The sequence below is a fragment of the Triticum aestivum genome, chromosome 6D (genome assembly GCF_018294505.1).
Source record: "Triticum aestivum cultivar Chinese Spring chromosome 6D, IWGSC CS RefSeq v2.1, whole genome shotgun sequence".
Taxonomy (NCBI): domain Eukaryota; kingdom Viridiplantae; phylum Streptophyta; class Magnoliopsida; order Poales; family Poaceae; genus Triticum; species Triticum aestivum.
Genome location: NC_057811.1, coordinates 40,465,158 through 40,479,625, shown reverse-complemented (window position 1 = coordinate 40,479,625; position 14,468 = coordinate 40,465,158). Strand labels below are relative to the sequence as shown.

The 14,468-nt window shown below is 45.7% G+C and overlaps 2 protein-coding genes across 5 annotated transcripts; both read right to left on the bottom strand.

The window, feature by feature from the left end:
• Positions 1-4,733: 4,733 nt before the first annotated feature.
• Positions 4,734-5,999, bottom strand: LOC123143370 (uncharacterized). Its single transcript, XM_044562287.1, has 2 exons — positions 5,348-5,999; positions 4,734-5,227 (listed from the first exon to the last, which is right to left on the bottom strand). Exons 1-2 carry the CDS (start codon positions 5,840-5,842, stop codon positions 4,889-4,891), a joined length of 834 nt encoding a protein of 277 aa, XP_044418222.1. The 5' UTR covers positions 5,843-5,999; the 3' UTR covers positions 4,734-4,888.
• Positions 6,000-7,841: 1,842 nt separating this feature from the next.
• On the bottom strand, positions 7,842-11,935 carry LOC123143368 (solanesyl diphosphate synthase 3, chloroplastic/mitochondrial). 4 transcript variants are annotated; one of them, XM_044562283.1, is made up of 12 exons: positions 11,744-11,935; positions 11,262-11,348; positions 11,040-11,122; positions 10,881-10,952; positions 10,627-10,743; positions 10,446-10,532; positions 9,811-9,882; positions 9,440-9,525; positions 8,991-9,123; positions 8,763-8,852; positions 8,383-8,481; positions 7,842-8,292 (listed from the first exon to the last, which is right to left on the bottom strand). In XM_044562283.1, the coding sequence occupies exons 5-12, from the start codon at positions 10,729-10,731 to the stop codon at positions 8,113-8,115; spliced, it is 852 nt and encodes a 283-aa protein (XP_044418218.1). In that variant the 5' UTR covers positions 10,732-10,743; positions 10,881-10,952; positions 11,040-11,122; positions 11,262-11,348; positions 11,744-11,935; the 3' UTR covers positions 7,842-8,112. The 4 variants fall into 4 exon arrangements, with proteins under 4 accessions (XP_044418218.1, XP_044418219.1, XP_044418220.1 ...); XM_044562284.1 differs by having other exon boundaries at positions 11,040-11,146; positions 11,744-11,927; XM_044562285.1 differs by having other exon boundaries at positions 11,040-11,117; positions 11,744-11,927.
• Between the last annotated feature and the right edge of the window lie 2,533 nt (positions 11,936-14,468).

Sequence of the window (14,468 nt, the reverse complement as noted above, 5' to 3'; positions counted from 1 at the left end):
CTGAGGTGACTGATATTGAAGGCCCTGAGCTCTTTTTACACATTGCAAGGCTCACGTGAAATAGCTGTGGAACTGAGGCTAAACGCGCGCTTCGTCACGCCGTTCTTCATTTCTAGGATTAATCTTTTGTCTCTACTAGTAGTAGATTATTGCGATCGGTTGTATCACTTTGGCTTTATCTACACTGGCTTGAGTTTTAATTATGTTCATTCCCATATCATGATGGACATTTTTTTAGGCAATTTGCATCAAAACATGTTGGGCTGCCGTTGAAGACGATATCTGTTAGAGCATCTTCAATAGCAGCCCTATTTGTTAGTACGCAAAGTTAGTGAAGTATAAAAAAGTTAGACATGAAAACTGAATTTATTTTTTTGGCACGGACAAAAGAAATTCAACTTCAAATCCGCAGGTGAAATTAAAATGCAAGTCGTAATCATAGTGATAACCAACATAAATAAATGTGCATAAGACCAACATAGAGAAAAGAAACATGGTCTCTCAACCGCTTGACGCCACCTCCTCGAGGCTTGGGGGTGGCAGTAGTGGGCTTCTTCGACCGGCCGCCTTCCTTTCTGGCTGCGGTAGCCGGTCAGGGGGCTTCAAACCCAATACTGCGGCCATGGGTGGCGGCGATGGCAGATGGAGCTTTGGTGACAGCGGCATTGGGCTACTTCGGCCGGCCGCCTTCTTTTTCGGCTGTGGTAGCCGGTCAGGGGGCTTCAAACCCCGCACTGCAGCCGTGGGCGGCAAAGGCAGGGCCTCCGCCGGCCGTCGAGAGGAGGGCGGGAGCGGCGGCAAGCGTATCGGGGTCGACGGCGGGGTCATAGGAGCCGGCCATGGCGCGTGCGGCCGGTCGACAAATGATCCCAGGGTTTCCGGCTTCGGGCAGGAGACAAAGACCCGCGCGCGTCCGGATGCAGCCTCGCATTTTTGCGGCAGCCGCCCGGCTGCCCTATATTTGCTACACTTGGAGCCCCTTTTTGGGGTTGCCCAATTTTTTCCTCAAATTTTTAGAATTGGGCAGTTGTTGAGGCTGATTTTTGTCATGTCGTGCCTAAAATAGGGTTGCTATTGGAAATGATCTAACAAGGAGAGTGAAGTTATTAGGTGTGTGGTTGCGGAGTTCTTGCACGTTTTGGCTTCGGTGTCAGCATGTGGTGATTGTGTGAGATCTTATTTCAGGTTGAAACCATGAAATTGTTGTTATAACGCTCATTTGTGCTGGTCCATGAAACTCTCGCTGGCTCAGCTCAGCTCCTGCTTCGCTTGCTCGCTTAGCTTTTCCTTGCTCGCTCCATTGCTAGCTTAGAAAAAACCGACCATTTGTATTATTATTTGAAGAAATTTATTAAATAAAAAAGCTCATGGATTTTTAAAATCTTGTATTTTAAAAAATGTTCTGAATTAAAAAACATGAAATAAAAAAACTTTAAGAATTTAAAATTATTTTTGGATTTCAAATTAAAAAATGTTCATGAATTAAAAAAATATAAATCTAAAGAATGTGTATAGCCTTTTAAAATGTTCATTGCTTTTAATAAACATTCATGAATTAGCATGTGAAACAATAAAATGAAAAGAGAAGAAAAAGAGAAAACAAACAGAGAAAGAAAAAGCATGAAAAAAGCAAAAAAAAATATTAAAACATTGGACAACACATTAAGAAATCAAGGAATACCTTCCCACACCGGAAAAAACGACCGACCCAATGACACACACGGTTACAGACGGGTCATAGTGCATGATTTAGTACAGTTATTTTGAATACATTTTTGTAATCGACAAGTGCATGATTTAGTACAGTTATTTTGAATATAGTTTCGTAATCCACAGGTGCATGATTTCGTACAATACTAGCTCCTGTGCGGCAATCCATAGCTCCGGAAAATACAAGAATCTGCAAAGCATCTGTTTGTCCACTCCATTATTTTTAATTGCAACTCGACCTGCTCCGAGAGTGGAGTCTTGGAGTGGAGGGACTCCGAACAGGCCCTAGGACCTGATGATTTAGCCAGCGCATCTAACTTATGAGCCACCGTGTTACTTCCTCTACCTGTGAACTAGAACATCTAATTCACAACAGGACACAATCCCTCATCCCGGCCTCGTGGAGAATTAAATGCATAGAACCATTACTTTCTTGTCACGATTAGTGTAAAATCATCACTTTGCATTTCGTGACATTTTGCACCGAACAGAAAATTTGACAGTGGCCAAAAACACTGGGCCATTTTTTTAGTACGTTTTGACGTGTCTGATCCCTCGCGGTCCGACAGCGGTGACGGCGTGCCGTCAACGGCCATTAATGGCTCTGTCCGAATTGACTGGGCCGGCCGAACCCGAATGCTCCCTCGCTCTCCTCCCTTGCTCTCCCTCCCTCTCCTCTCTCTATCGTGGGCATGGTTACGGGGGCGGCTCCAGATCCATCGGCGAAGGAGTGGTGGGGACAAGGCGTGGTGGGCAGAGCCGGTCACCATGGCTGGCCGGCATGGCAGGGGCGCCCGCCACGAGGAGGAAGATTGATGCACCCACAACATATTCATTTCAGAGTATTTCATCGTCGCCATCTGCCGCCGCGCCCTCACGGTGGTGGTCGAGCCCCTAGGCAAGCTGCCTGCTTCTCTCTATTAGCAAATGTCGTTGGTGGAATTCTAGGGTTCCAGATTTAGAAACTAGGGTTTGCTGGAATTCTAGCAAATTTCGTTGCTGGACCTAGTTAACTGAATCTTGCTGTTGTTGTTTGTGATTGAAGGTTCATATCATGTTTCCCTGAATTTCAGGACTCTGAATTAACTGAATATTCATGTCCTATTTGACTGAATTTTAGGACTCTGAATTAACTAAAACCTATCATGTTTGAGTGAATTTTAGGGTTCTAAAATGGAGTTTCAGTCTAAAACTAGAGTACTCATCTAACTGGATGCCCTCAAATGGTTAATTATTCTAGGGTTAGTTACTTTGCAGTGATATAGTTTGCATTTGAATTTGAATTATCCTTGTGCACTGAATGCAACTGACACTAAATGTCACTACTGAAATTTGAGGGGTGTTGTGCCGTGGATACATGAGTGAAATTTGGTTTGAGTGATGCAGTGAACAAGTTGACCACAGAAGGAGTGAGTCAGTGTACATGGGTTTAAGTGATTTGACTAATGTGAAGTGTTAATATGTGTGCTCAATTTAATGTTCAAACTGGTTTCAAAGTTGTGTTGATTAAAGGCAACAAGTGTACCTAACTAGGAGATAACTTGCAAAAGTCAGACTGCAATGTTCAGACTTTATTCAATCAAACTATATTACAAAATAGAAGAATTCTATGTTTCATAACATTTTATCTTTGCATTAACACCTAGAGCACACCTATAGTTCCATAGTAAGCTGACTGGAAAAAAAATCTAGACATGTTCTTTGCATTGAAACCTAGAGCACCAAAGTTTGACACTTAGATAATATGAGCACCAAAGTTTGACATTTATAATGGATAATATGAGCAACGATGTTCAGTTAATATGAGCAATGTCATTCAGATAATACGAGCACAAACATTCAGATAGATAGATAAATAGATATCATAAATAGATGAGTTCCCTAGATAGATAGATGCACCATTTAGATAGAAATCACACATAGTTCTTCAGGCACAAGCGCACTATTAAGTTTAGAAACTAACTGAACCCATATATTGGCTCAGATTTTGCAGAAACTAACTAAGACCTAGGCGCTGTATCAAACTCACTCTTGCTGCAGCTTCAGAACAAGAGTGATTGACGAACTGGGCCCATGATGCGGAGCTGCTTCTCTTCCTCCTGGTGCTTGTGCCAGTCTCTACCTCCATCTGCTGCTGCTCCACCTGCTGCTCCATCCGCGACAGCTCCATCTTCATCAGAGCGATGGGCAGCACTGGCACCACCCTATCGAGCTCGTAGTCCAGGCAGAGTTGGCCGCGGTTCTGGTACATGTACCGGCATGACCGCTAGAATGGATCCGGCGAATCCCCGACCTCCTTCTCCGCCTAGACCAAGTTCTCGGTTGATGAGTGGGCGGTAGAGGTCTGGCATTAGTGACCTCTCCTCATCCGTGGCGCTGGCCCTCACCGCGCGCATGATTCTTTAGGATTGCAACGCTGTTGTAACGGGTGCTCACCTCAGACGCGTAGGAGAGCTCGGTGATGACGCCGTCGAAGATCTCCTGCAGAGCCTGGTCCCATCAACGACAAACGGCATGGCGCGATGGAGGTTTTCTTGTTGGTTGTGATTTCTGTGGAAGAGGGAAGTTGGATGGAGAGCCCGGTGGTTATCTGTGCGAGAGGAGGGTGAATGAATGCAACGTGAAGAGTGGTGTTTTATGGAAGGAGAAACCGAACGGGCGCGGTCAATTGATCGAACGACTGCTTGATTTTTTTTAGAAGAATTGAACGAGCAGAGCGAACGCGCCGACCCAGTTTACAAACAACCCATCCCAGTAAACGGAAACGAGCGAACGCGCCGGGCCCGACCTAGCAGCTTTGTCCAGTGCTGTCATCACTGCCCGCTTGCTCGCGATCAGCCACGTCAAAACGAGCTCAATTTTTTGGCTCAATGTTGTTTTGCCACTGTCAAATTTTTGATTCAGTGTAAAATGTCGTGAAACATATAGTGGTGGTTTTCGGATGTCGCGTGGTGGTTCTGTGCATTTAACACGCTGGTATAAGATGGAGCTCTGAGCAATAGCTATTTCGTTTTGCCGGCAAATGAACACAAAAACCCTGCAAATTCGTTTTTTATTTACTCGTGACAGCAAAACTTCACACTCCAAAGTCAGCTACGATCTTATGGACAGAGAGAGACGAATCAGACAACCCAGAGCTCGAAGACCTTACGACGATCATGGCCTGCTTAGGTGGAGCTCATGGCCAGTTGGTGAACTCGAAGACCTTGCCGACGATCTCGAGCCCCGTGGGGATCTGCCAGATGAAGAGCAGGACGTTGATGGTGTTGAGCGCGATGTGCAGGCTCCTGGCCGTCTCGTTCCCCTTCTGCATCGCCGGCACCAGCGCCGCGGCCGCCGCCCAGAGCACGGTGATGGCCGCCCCCGCGAACAGGTGCGGGCCCGGGAAGAGCTTGCCGGTGCGGAGCCAGGTGTTGAGCGCGCCGCCGACGGACTCCGTCACGCCCAGGCCCAGCAGGATCGACCCCGCGTTGAAGTGCCGGTCCCGGAACCCGCCCTTCACCAGCTTCTTCCTCTCCTGCGTTCGCCGGAGCAGAGCACATCAGAGCAATCAAATAGCTAACCCACATGGCGCCATTGCGAGAATGACAAGTCGAAGGAGATGAGCTGGAAGGCGATTGTTATGCTGGTCACTTACCTCGGTGAGCTCGTTGATCTTGATCTCGGTGGGGGACTTGGCGGCGGGGGGCGGGGGCGGGGCGGAGTCCCCGGCGCCGACCGCGGCCGGGGTGGCGGCGGCGGCGGGGCGGACCTGCTTCTTGAGCTCGGTGATCTCGTCCTGGACGGTGCGGACGCGGCGCCACTGCCAGCCGAGGTAGCCCGCCCAGAGCGTGTAGGCGAAGAGGCCGCCCATGATGGCCGGGTGCAGCAGCGCGACGGTGCGGCCCTCGATGATCCCCAGCTCGCCGCCCACCGCCATCGCGTCCGGCGGCGGGAGCGCCGCCAGCAGCGGCACCGCCCCCGCCAACGCCACCGCCGTGGACCTCAGCGACGGCACAGCAGGCGGCGAAGACGACGACGACGACGACTGCTTGGGGTTCTTGGCAGAGGAGGAGGAGGCGGAGCAGGAGACGGGGTGGACGCGGGCGGCGCGGGCGACGGCCGTGAGCGGCGAGGCCATGGGCGCGGCCATGGGCGTTCGAGCTGCGTGCGTGCGTGCGTCCTGGACTGGTGGTGGGGGTGGAGGGTGGAGGAGCAGGAGAGGAGATAAGGAAACGAACGGACGGACGAGCTGGCGAGAGCTGAGCGAGCGTGAGCTCGGTGTTGGTTGGGGGAGAGAGACGACAGGCGGCGTGGCGTCCACGCGCGCGGCCAGCGCTTTTGGCTGGGCCTGGTTTCCGGCGTCTTCCGGGCCGACGGCGACGGGTATCGTCGTATCAAGGCGTCGCTGTCCGTTGGGCTTTTCGGGGCCGATCGAGCCGACGGGGAAGCGAGTGGTGCGTGGGACTGACACGTTTTAGGACTGGTCGGTCTACAGTCTACGGCGCCATGGTGCTCGCCCAGCTCAGTCGCGCGAATCCCTTCCTTAGACGCTCCTCTTCGTTCCTTTTTGAGTTTCGCCTCGCTGTCTCACCCTTCTACACCAATTTGGTATTAGTAGTATGAACATTGTATGATATAAAGAGTACGTCAGTGATCTAAACGTTCTTATAATTTTTATGGAGGGAGTAGATTTTATGGATACAGAATGAAGCATCAAAGGATACAGACAGTCATAATAGGCCGACACTAGGCGCCAGTCGACCGATGCAAGCGGCCTCAAGAGCCGTATGATTGCCTTGCACGCAAACCATTCGATTCACCCGGATCCATCATTGTCATCAACCTCTCTACCGGCTGATGACGTAACGCTAACTGGATTCTAGCGATGAGACTTGAGAGAGTCGAGGGCTCTTCCACACCGCTGGAGAAACCATCGGATGCACGTTGAGGACCATACCATGACTTCTAGAATCTCCAAACCCATGTGAAATTATTCGTTAGCTAGGGGGTATTCTCCTGAAATCCAAGGGAAACAAAGATTTCCCCATCATCCTAGGGCAAATCCCCTGGAGTATACAATAGGGAAATCTTGCCCACTAGGGTTTTGTAGTGAAAATCCATAGCTAGACACGAGAATATCTAAAAATAAAATAATAGTAAAAAATCTGAAAATTTTATACATCGAAGATGAACAAGTTTTCTGTGGGCGTGCAAAGTTTCATGGCAATGTGACATGGGAGGTGCTCGGCGAAAAAACAAAATTAGTGCACCAAATCAAGAAAATTGAACCTTTCTCAATACTATGTTTTTTTTGTCCTGAGCTCCTATGATGTCATATCGCCACCATTTTTTGCATACACCTAGAAAACTTGTGCAACTTTTGTGCCAAAAAATTTCGAAATGTTTTAAATATTTTTCTATTTCTCTTGATTTTACTGTTCATCAGCAGGATCCGAGCTCCCCAACACTAAACGCCTTCCTCGGTTTTTAGCCTTTTCCTTAGGGTATCTGGCCACAAAAATTGCCAATATAGCTTGTATTTAAAATACAATTTTCGACAGTGCAGAAGAAATTGAACTTTTTTTTGTACATACACAAATACATATATAACACATTTGATTTTTTTGCAATATAAGTTCATACGTAGCCTAGACAAAAAGTCAAATACATACATGAAAATGGGCCAACTTTTTTTTGTTGTTGGGCCAGGATCTTTTTCCATAGCTTGCAAATCATAACATTTTCTGACAAAAAATTGCAAATCCGTCGCGAATATGTAGTATAACTTTTCACAGGATTTTTTATTTTTAAAAAACTTGGAAATATCATTTGACATTTTTTTTGAAATAAGTTCACTCTCTATCTGGCCATGGCTCCTTGCAGTGCTGCTTCCGGTCACTACTTCGAGCAATATTACGATGTAGATCTATGCATTCTTTTCTAACAGTTTTGCACTCTAAATGTTAGATAAAAGTATTGAACATTTTGTGGGGGTTGGACATGCTACAGCTTGACTGTTTGTCAAATAAAAAAGGCATAAGTTGTGATGCTTTTGGGTGAAAATTGGATGTGTTCATGTCATAACAGTACCCACAGCTACTATTCTTTTGTTAACAGTTTCAAAAAAACTTCAGAAGCCCTCAACTCAATGTTCCGCAGATGGAATAGCTTTCTTCCTCAATCAATCACTGAATTAATTCTGACAAGTCAACCCATCTAACCTGTTTAAGGGCGCAGATCCGTGAAGCACCTTATCTTTTGGACTAGTGATAAATAGTTGCTGACAATATGGGAGCAAGAGAGAGATAATTCTCCTATCCACGTCTGCTGTACTCCATCAGTAAAAGATATCGCCAGGGACATAAACATGTATCAAAGCTACCAATTGGTATCTTTATCAACGTATCGTATATTTTCGCTTCACTTTGTTCTCCTGATGAGCTTTTGAGCAAGGTCTTTGAGTGCTTGTCTCGACACCAGTGCAACTTTGTTCCCAACCTCAGGAAGCGCATCGATCGCGCGCGCTGCCAGTTTTGCGTGTTCAGTAGCAAGCAACCTTGTCCTCTCGATTCCCTGGCTTTTCGCAAGGTATTCAAGGGCCTGAAATGTAAAAGTGAGCACTCCTGGCATTGATCATTTCAGAGCCAAATGTCTTCATTGAAAGAAAAAAAAAGGAGTTTTAACACTGACAGTAGCAACATCTGAAGGGTCATTGAATCCATGCTCTACACTCCCACGTAGCTCAGGGAACTCTTCCATTGCGAACAACACAGGAGCGGTCACGATTCCCTGTACATATAAAGGCATATCTATCATCTTTTGCATGTTCATATCTGGAAAAAAACATCCTAAAAAGGAGACATCTGAAATTCAAAACTCGAAACAGTTGGCAGTTTCGTTTGTGCTAACTAAACAATAATGCTTTGAGGAACACCAGCAAAACAGCTCAAGACCTGTGCTTCCATGAGCCCACTCTAGTAATAACATGATAGCTCAGGTGGAATAGTCACTCAGTAATTAGAAAGTTAAGCAAATTTCAGTGTGGAAGTGGCCAAGAGAAATGCTGTTACTTGATGGATATCAGACAAGGAGCCTTTGCCTAGTGAAGCGGATGTGCCCGTGAAATCAAGGATGTCGTCGATCAGCTGATATGCTATACCCTGTCAGAGTGACAGGGGATAGTAGTCAGCTGATATGCTATACCCTGACAGTGACGGGATGGTAGAAGATAGGTTGACTTAGTAGCTCATGGTTAGCAAGCAAGATAAAGTATTCCGGGCACCGAAAATTCAACTAACCAAGTGCCTGCCATACTGATAAGCAAGGCCTGCAACCTCTGCTGTTTGGCCAGAAAGAACTGCAACGGCTTTGCAGCTATTTGAAATGAGTGCAGCTGTCTTGTAGTATGTCTTCTGCAAATAGTAATCCATGCTGTGCGTGCAGGTGAACAAGACGTCAGGTGTCAAATTAACTAAGAGACCAGATATGAGTGTTGGATGGACCCAACTTAAGTAAATACTTTAGCACCAGTGATCCATTTAAAATATGAATGTTACAGGTATGAGAAATTATTCCACTCTCTTTTGAATTTGCTTGTGTCTGATACATATAGATAATACTACAAAGAAGTTAGGCACTCATATTGACGTTTGGCGTTCATAAGCAGCGTTCTCATTCTTGCTAGAAAAACAGCTCTTAAGGAATATGTTGATGCTAGATAACAAATAAAATTGGACTGGGCAGCTACCTGCAGCGTTGTGCTGGAGTTACGGTCATCTGCATAAGCTCACCTGTCACAAGGTTATTTAGAGCTGTTGCTAGTAAAGATACAACCTGCAGCGTAAAAAAAGAGGAAGATCATAGGTATTATAATTCTATGAAGCTTTGAAATATCCATTGTGAAAAACAACTGATAAAGTCTGTTGTTGAAACTCGGTAGAGGTGGAGAAAGTCACAGGATGTCATGAGAGGTGACATGCTAAAAGAAAACTTCCTTTTCTCCTTTGTGGATGTCCTTGATTGCATTAGCATTCACAGTTCACTTTATCCTATCTAACATCGTTAACAGAATTAAGCAAGGAATTATTGGGATATGAAAAAAATGGATAAACATCACACCTCTGTATTCTCTAGAGATCCGGCAGCAGAAAATGCCCTGAAAAGTAGGAAATCACCAGCCAATGCCGCAAGCTGCAAGATAGCATCAGTTTTCCTAATTGTTTGGAAGGCACCGTAGATATGAGAAATAAACATAATTTCAGTTGCAGGCCACAAAGTAGACAGGCTGGCTCTGTATCGTTCAAATAGTATATTTAAGCACAGAGTCTGTATTTATGAACATAAGCTGAACATATGTAAGACTAAAAGAGATTGCTACAATGTTTTTGTATTTTGAGAACTGCTAGGTAGCTAAAATGAAGTAGTTCAATCAAAGCTACTGAACATCAGCCTTATCAAGTTTAATTCCCACGGTCCCACCTGATTACTCGCCCATAATAAGGCAACTTTCAGATTTCTTACTCCTTTGAACAACAGCAAAAAGTAGCCGATTTATTGCCATACCATTCCCGGTAAAACTTGATCGGAATATCTATAGACCATACGGCGAGTACGTGTTTTATAGGAGACAAATTGCTCGACCCATGGAGCAGAGTGACGATACAATGAATGATAGTGCATTATTTTTCTTCTATCCCACAGCTCCGTGGCAACGCACGGGCACCTTACTAATAATACATAAAATGCTTGGTTACCTTGTTTCCCACCGCAGAGTTCAGGGAGTCCATACCACGTCTGGTATCAGCAGCATCCAGAACATCATCATGGATAAGGCTTGCTACCTAAAATGGGAAAGAAGAAGACAAGTCACTGAAATAAATAATCATGTTATCTTATAGAGAGCTCAAGGAAATAAGAAAGGATTATGATGTGTACATGAATCATTTCAGTTATCTCAGCAATGCGCATCTGTCTTGCACGAAGCTCGTTCCTTGAACCGACAACCGAGTCAGGAGTGTCTGTTCTTATAGCCGAGGCCATCAATAGTAGAACCTGACATGACAATTATCAATAACTTAAGATGATGCAATAAGGACAGGTACATACATCATATATACTCCAAGAAATGAGCAACACGTGTCTTGATGTAATGACAGGATATTCAATACCACCCTGAGGTCTGGACTTACAGTGGGGCATGTTCTTTTCCCTTCAGCTCCAGCTCTGAAGAAATATCAAGCTGCTGCTGTCAATTCAGGTACCTGCAGCCACAAATATATGTTAAGGTTAACAAAGCACAAAACACACACGGTGTAATTCAGGATAAGGGTGCAGTTTAGGGCATGCACCTCCGATACCACCGTCAAACGCAGTCAGTTCGAGACTTCGGACACTTCATCTTTAACCAGTGCAAAGGGATCTAGCATCTCCTCTTATGCAGAAAAAGAAGAGGTTTCTGTTAGGAGAACAGAGTTTTGTGAAAATATGCATGAACTGTCTTCATGTTCATAATAATGCTCAATAGGATAAAAATCCTTCATATTTCAATCCAAGAGTTTGTTTATCTCTACCTTAGCCGTTGACCCTGCTCCTCCACAAGTCTGATGCCTAATGCTGTCAGAATAACATGAACTTGAAAGGAACCTTTCTCTGACATTCTGTGAAGCAAGAAGGCGATTTCAGCGCATTATGCTATACACGGAGTTAATGATTTTTGTGACACCTAGAAACATCATTACACCTAGAAAGAAATCCAAGAGTGCACGCATACATGTGAGTAGATTCAAGCACGAAATCAAAGGGCATTGTGAAGAAAACGAATCACAAGTTAACAGCAGCGTGATCTGCAGCACAGAAGTGACAAATTCTAGAGGCATAGTTTAATAAGCAGAAAAGCAGGTCTAGAACTAGGTAGCAAATAACAGGTTTAATTTCACATTAAAAACAGCATAGTGCTAGGTAGCAACCGGAACTGCAGATCCAGATCGTTCAGCATGATGAACAGATGAAAGGTTGACCAAATCATGAGCTATGAGGAGCAGTATCGTCTCACCTCTGCCCTTGGGTAAACGGTGGAGGAGGTGGAGATTGAGCGCAGGAGGCTGACGGCGAGAAGACGCCTCGGAAGCATCACGGCCGCAACCTTGGGGCACCGCCGCCGCCGTCGAGATGTGTTAACTGGAGCTGGACTGGCGGAGCGGATCGGTCTGAGGAAGCTGAGCCAGTGGCAATTTCAGAAAGAGAAAAATTCACTAAAGGTCCATTTACTTGCGTGGCGTTAGCTTTAGTCCCTGTGGTTACAAATACCCGAAATACAGTCACTCAACTTGCTCTAGGGGGTCATCTACGGTTCATTATACGGTTTTGTGTACGTATGCGATGAGCTGGCTCGAGTCAACCGATGCCGAGTGTGCATTGACTGCCACATGTGCCCAGCTCGCTCGAATACGCATGCACGCAGGTTTTTTTGTTGTTGCAAAACTGGCAGTTATGAAAAGATCCCCCACCTGGTCGGATCGAGCCACCTGGTCGGATCGAGCCCACCCGCTCCGACCGAGCCCACCCGCTGCCGAACCGAGCCACTCCCTGCTTCTCCCTTCTCCCCTGGTTCGTCGTCGCTGCTGAGGTGGTTCATCGTCTCCGGCGTCGGCAAGCGTGGCGACGACACCATGAGCTCGTCGTCGGACGCTGCGCCGCCGCCTTCCGCGCCATTTGGGAGGGGCCTGCGTGACGTCCCTCTCGCACCGTCGCGTCGTGACGACCATGCCTCGTCGCCCCTCTATGGTACGTCACCGTCGCCGGCAGGTTCTGTGCTCGATCTGTCCATGAAAGCTCCGGGGAAGAGCTTACGTGCGAGTCAATTGCACACAGGTGCTAGGGTTTGGGCTATTTCTCTCCCTTTTTGCCACGGATGGTGTAGGGTTTAGGGTTTTAGCAGGGGACGTTTAGCAGGGCCACAGATCAAAGCTAGGGTTTCTAATGTGCTATGGATCTTGTATTTAGAGATGGTCTAGGGTTTGCATAGCAAAATTAGGGTTTGATTTTGGAGCATGTTAGGGGGAGGCCATGCTCGCTTCTCCCCTGTTTCTTTGCTTTATATGGCCTGGTTGTTGATCATGATATGAGATGATCGTTTTGCGCATGAGATGATCATTTTGCCCATGAAAGATCATATATTTGGTCAGTGGAGGCCATGAATTCGTGCTTTGTTTCTGCAACATGTATGAAATTTGCTCTGTAAGATAACCGAATTTATATGTGTTAACCTGTCTGAATATTGAAATGTCTGAACTTGATTTAGTACAATAACTGAACATTGACACTGAGCATTGCCACTTTGCTTGTTTTGGTCCAATTACATTACTTTACTGCTTGCTCAGTACCCTTGGTTAGGTCCTGCTTAATCAGTTAACTGAGCTACTGGTGGTTTGATACAATAACTGAACTTTTGGAGTTAACTGAATATTTTCAGCTTGACTGAACATTCATAAATGTCTCTGTTTATCTTGTCTGAACATTGCAACTTTGAATGTTTTGCAGGACCCCTAAGCAACCATTTCTCTGTTGAGATCATACATGGTGGCTATTTCCTTTGTGCAGGCAAGCATAGGGGTTACCACAAAGGCCACTGTGACATAGATAACCGGACACCTACTGTTGTTGCTAGTCTGGTTGAGGAAATTGGATATGAGTTTGAGGGCAGGATCAGGGCTTATTGGTGTGTTCCTGGATTGATAGTGTATAGGAATGGATTAAGAGAGATTAAGATATGGGACAACACTATGACAGAAAACATGAAGGATTGTGTTCTGAATGGCAACCACTTCTAACATATTTTCCTTGATCACGATGAGAGCATGAGATCATATATTTCTCTTGTTCAAGTTCACTCCGATGATGAGGATCCTCCAATTGTCAGGTTTAGTGGCATTAGGCCAAAGAAGAAGGCTGATCAAGAGCATGAGGACCAATAAGAGCAGACACAACATCAGCAAGAGGAGCAGGCTGAGCTCACTCTAGTGGAACAGGAGCAGGCTGAGCTCCCTCAAGTGGAACAGGAGCTGCCTCAGCATGATCAAGAGCATGAGCCTGATCAAGAGCATGAGCAAGATGAAACAGAGTCAGAAAGTGGAGCAGAGTCAGAAGAAGAAGATTTCATACCAAGTCCACCCCAGCCAGGAACTACTTACCTTTCATCTCAGTTTGGGTTTAGGGCCAGGAAATCCTCTAGGTGTTTGAACATGGATGCAGCAGACACAGTTGGTTGTTTAGTAATGCAGGATTCAGATGAAGATTACATTCCACATATTGTTGATTCAGACATTGATCTGCAAGAGGATGATGACTTGTTTGACAAAAGTGTTGATTGTGACAAAGGCAAAGGTAAAGCAGTCCAAGAAGAAGCTGATGATCCTACTGAAGATGTGGACATGTGCTTGCCTTCATCTGATGAAGATAAGGTTAAGATGAATTTCAAAAGTTTCAGAGAAGAGGACCTGGCTAGACCAGAGTTCAAAGTGGGTCAAACATTTGCTAGTGTTGAGTTACTGAGGAGGGCTATCAAGGAGTACAGCTGTCATGAAAGGGTTGACATCAAGTGCCCTAGAAATGATAGGAAAAGAGTTAAAGGCATTTGTGAAGATGGGCGTCCATGGTATTTGTATGTATTATTTGATGGGAGAATCATCTGCTTCATGATCAAGAAGTATAACCCAAATCATACCTGCATAAAGAAATGGAGTGTCAAGTCATTCACTGCTCCCTTGATGGCAGGAAAG

Coding starts and splice junctions, on each gene's coding strand:
- LOC123143370 (XM_044562287.1), bottom strand. CDS start 5,842: ATGGCCGCGCCCATGGCCTCGCCGCTCACGGCCGTCGCCCGCGCCGCC. Junction 5,228..5,347: donor AGATCAACGAGCTCACCGAG/GTAAGTGACCAG, acceptor CGGCGAACGCAG/GAGAGGAAGAAGCTGGTGAA.
- LOC123143368 (XM_044562283.1), bottom strand. CDS start 10,731: ATGGCCTCGGCTATAAGAACAGACACTCCTGACTCGGTTGTCGGTTCA. Junction 9,526..9,810: donor GATCTCTAGAGAATACAGAG/GTGTGATGTTTA, acceptor TTTACGCTGCAG/GTTGTATCTTTACTAGCAAC. Junction 8,853..8,990: donor ATCAGTATGGCAGGCACTTG/GTTAGTTGAATT, acceptor TCACTCTGACAG/GGTATAGCATATCAGCTGAT.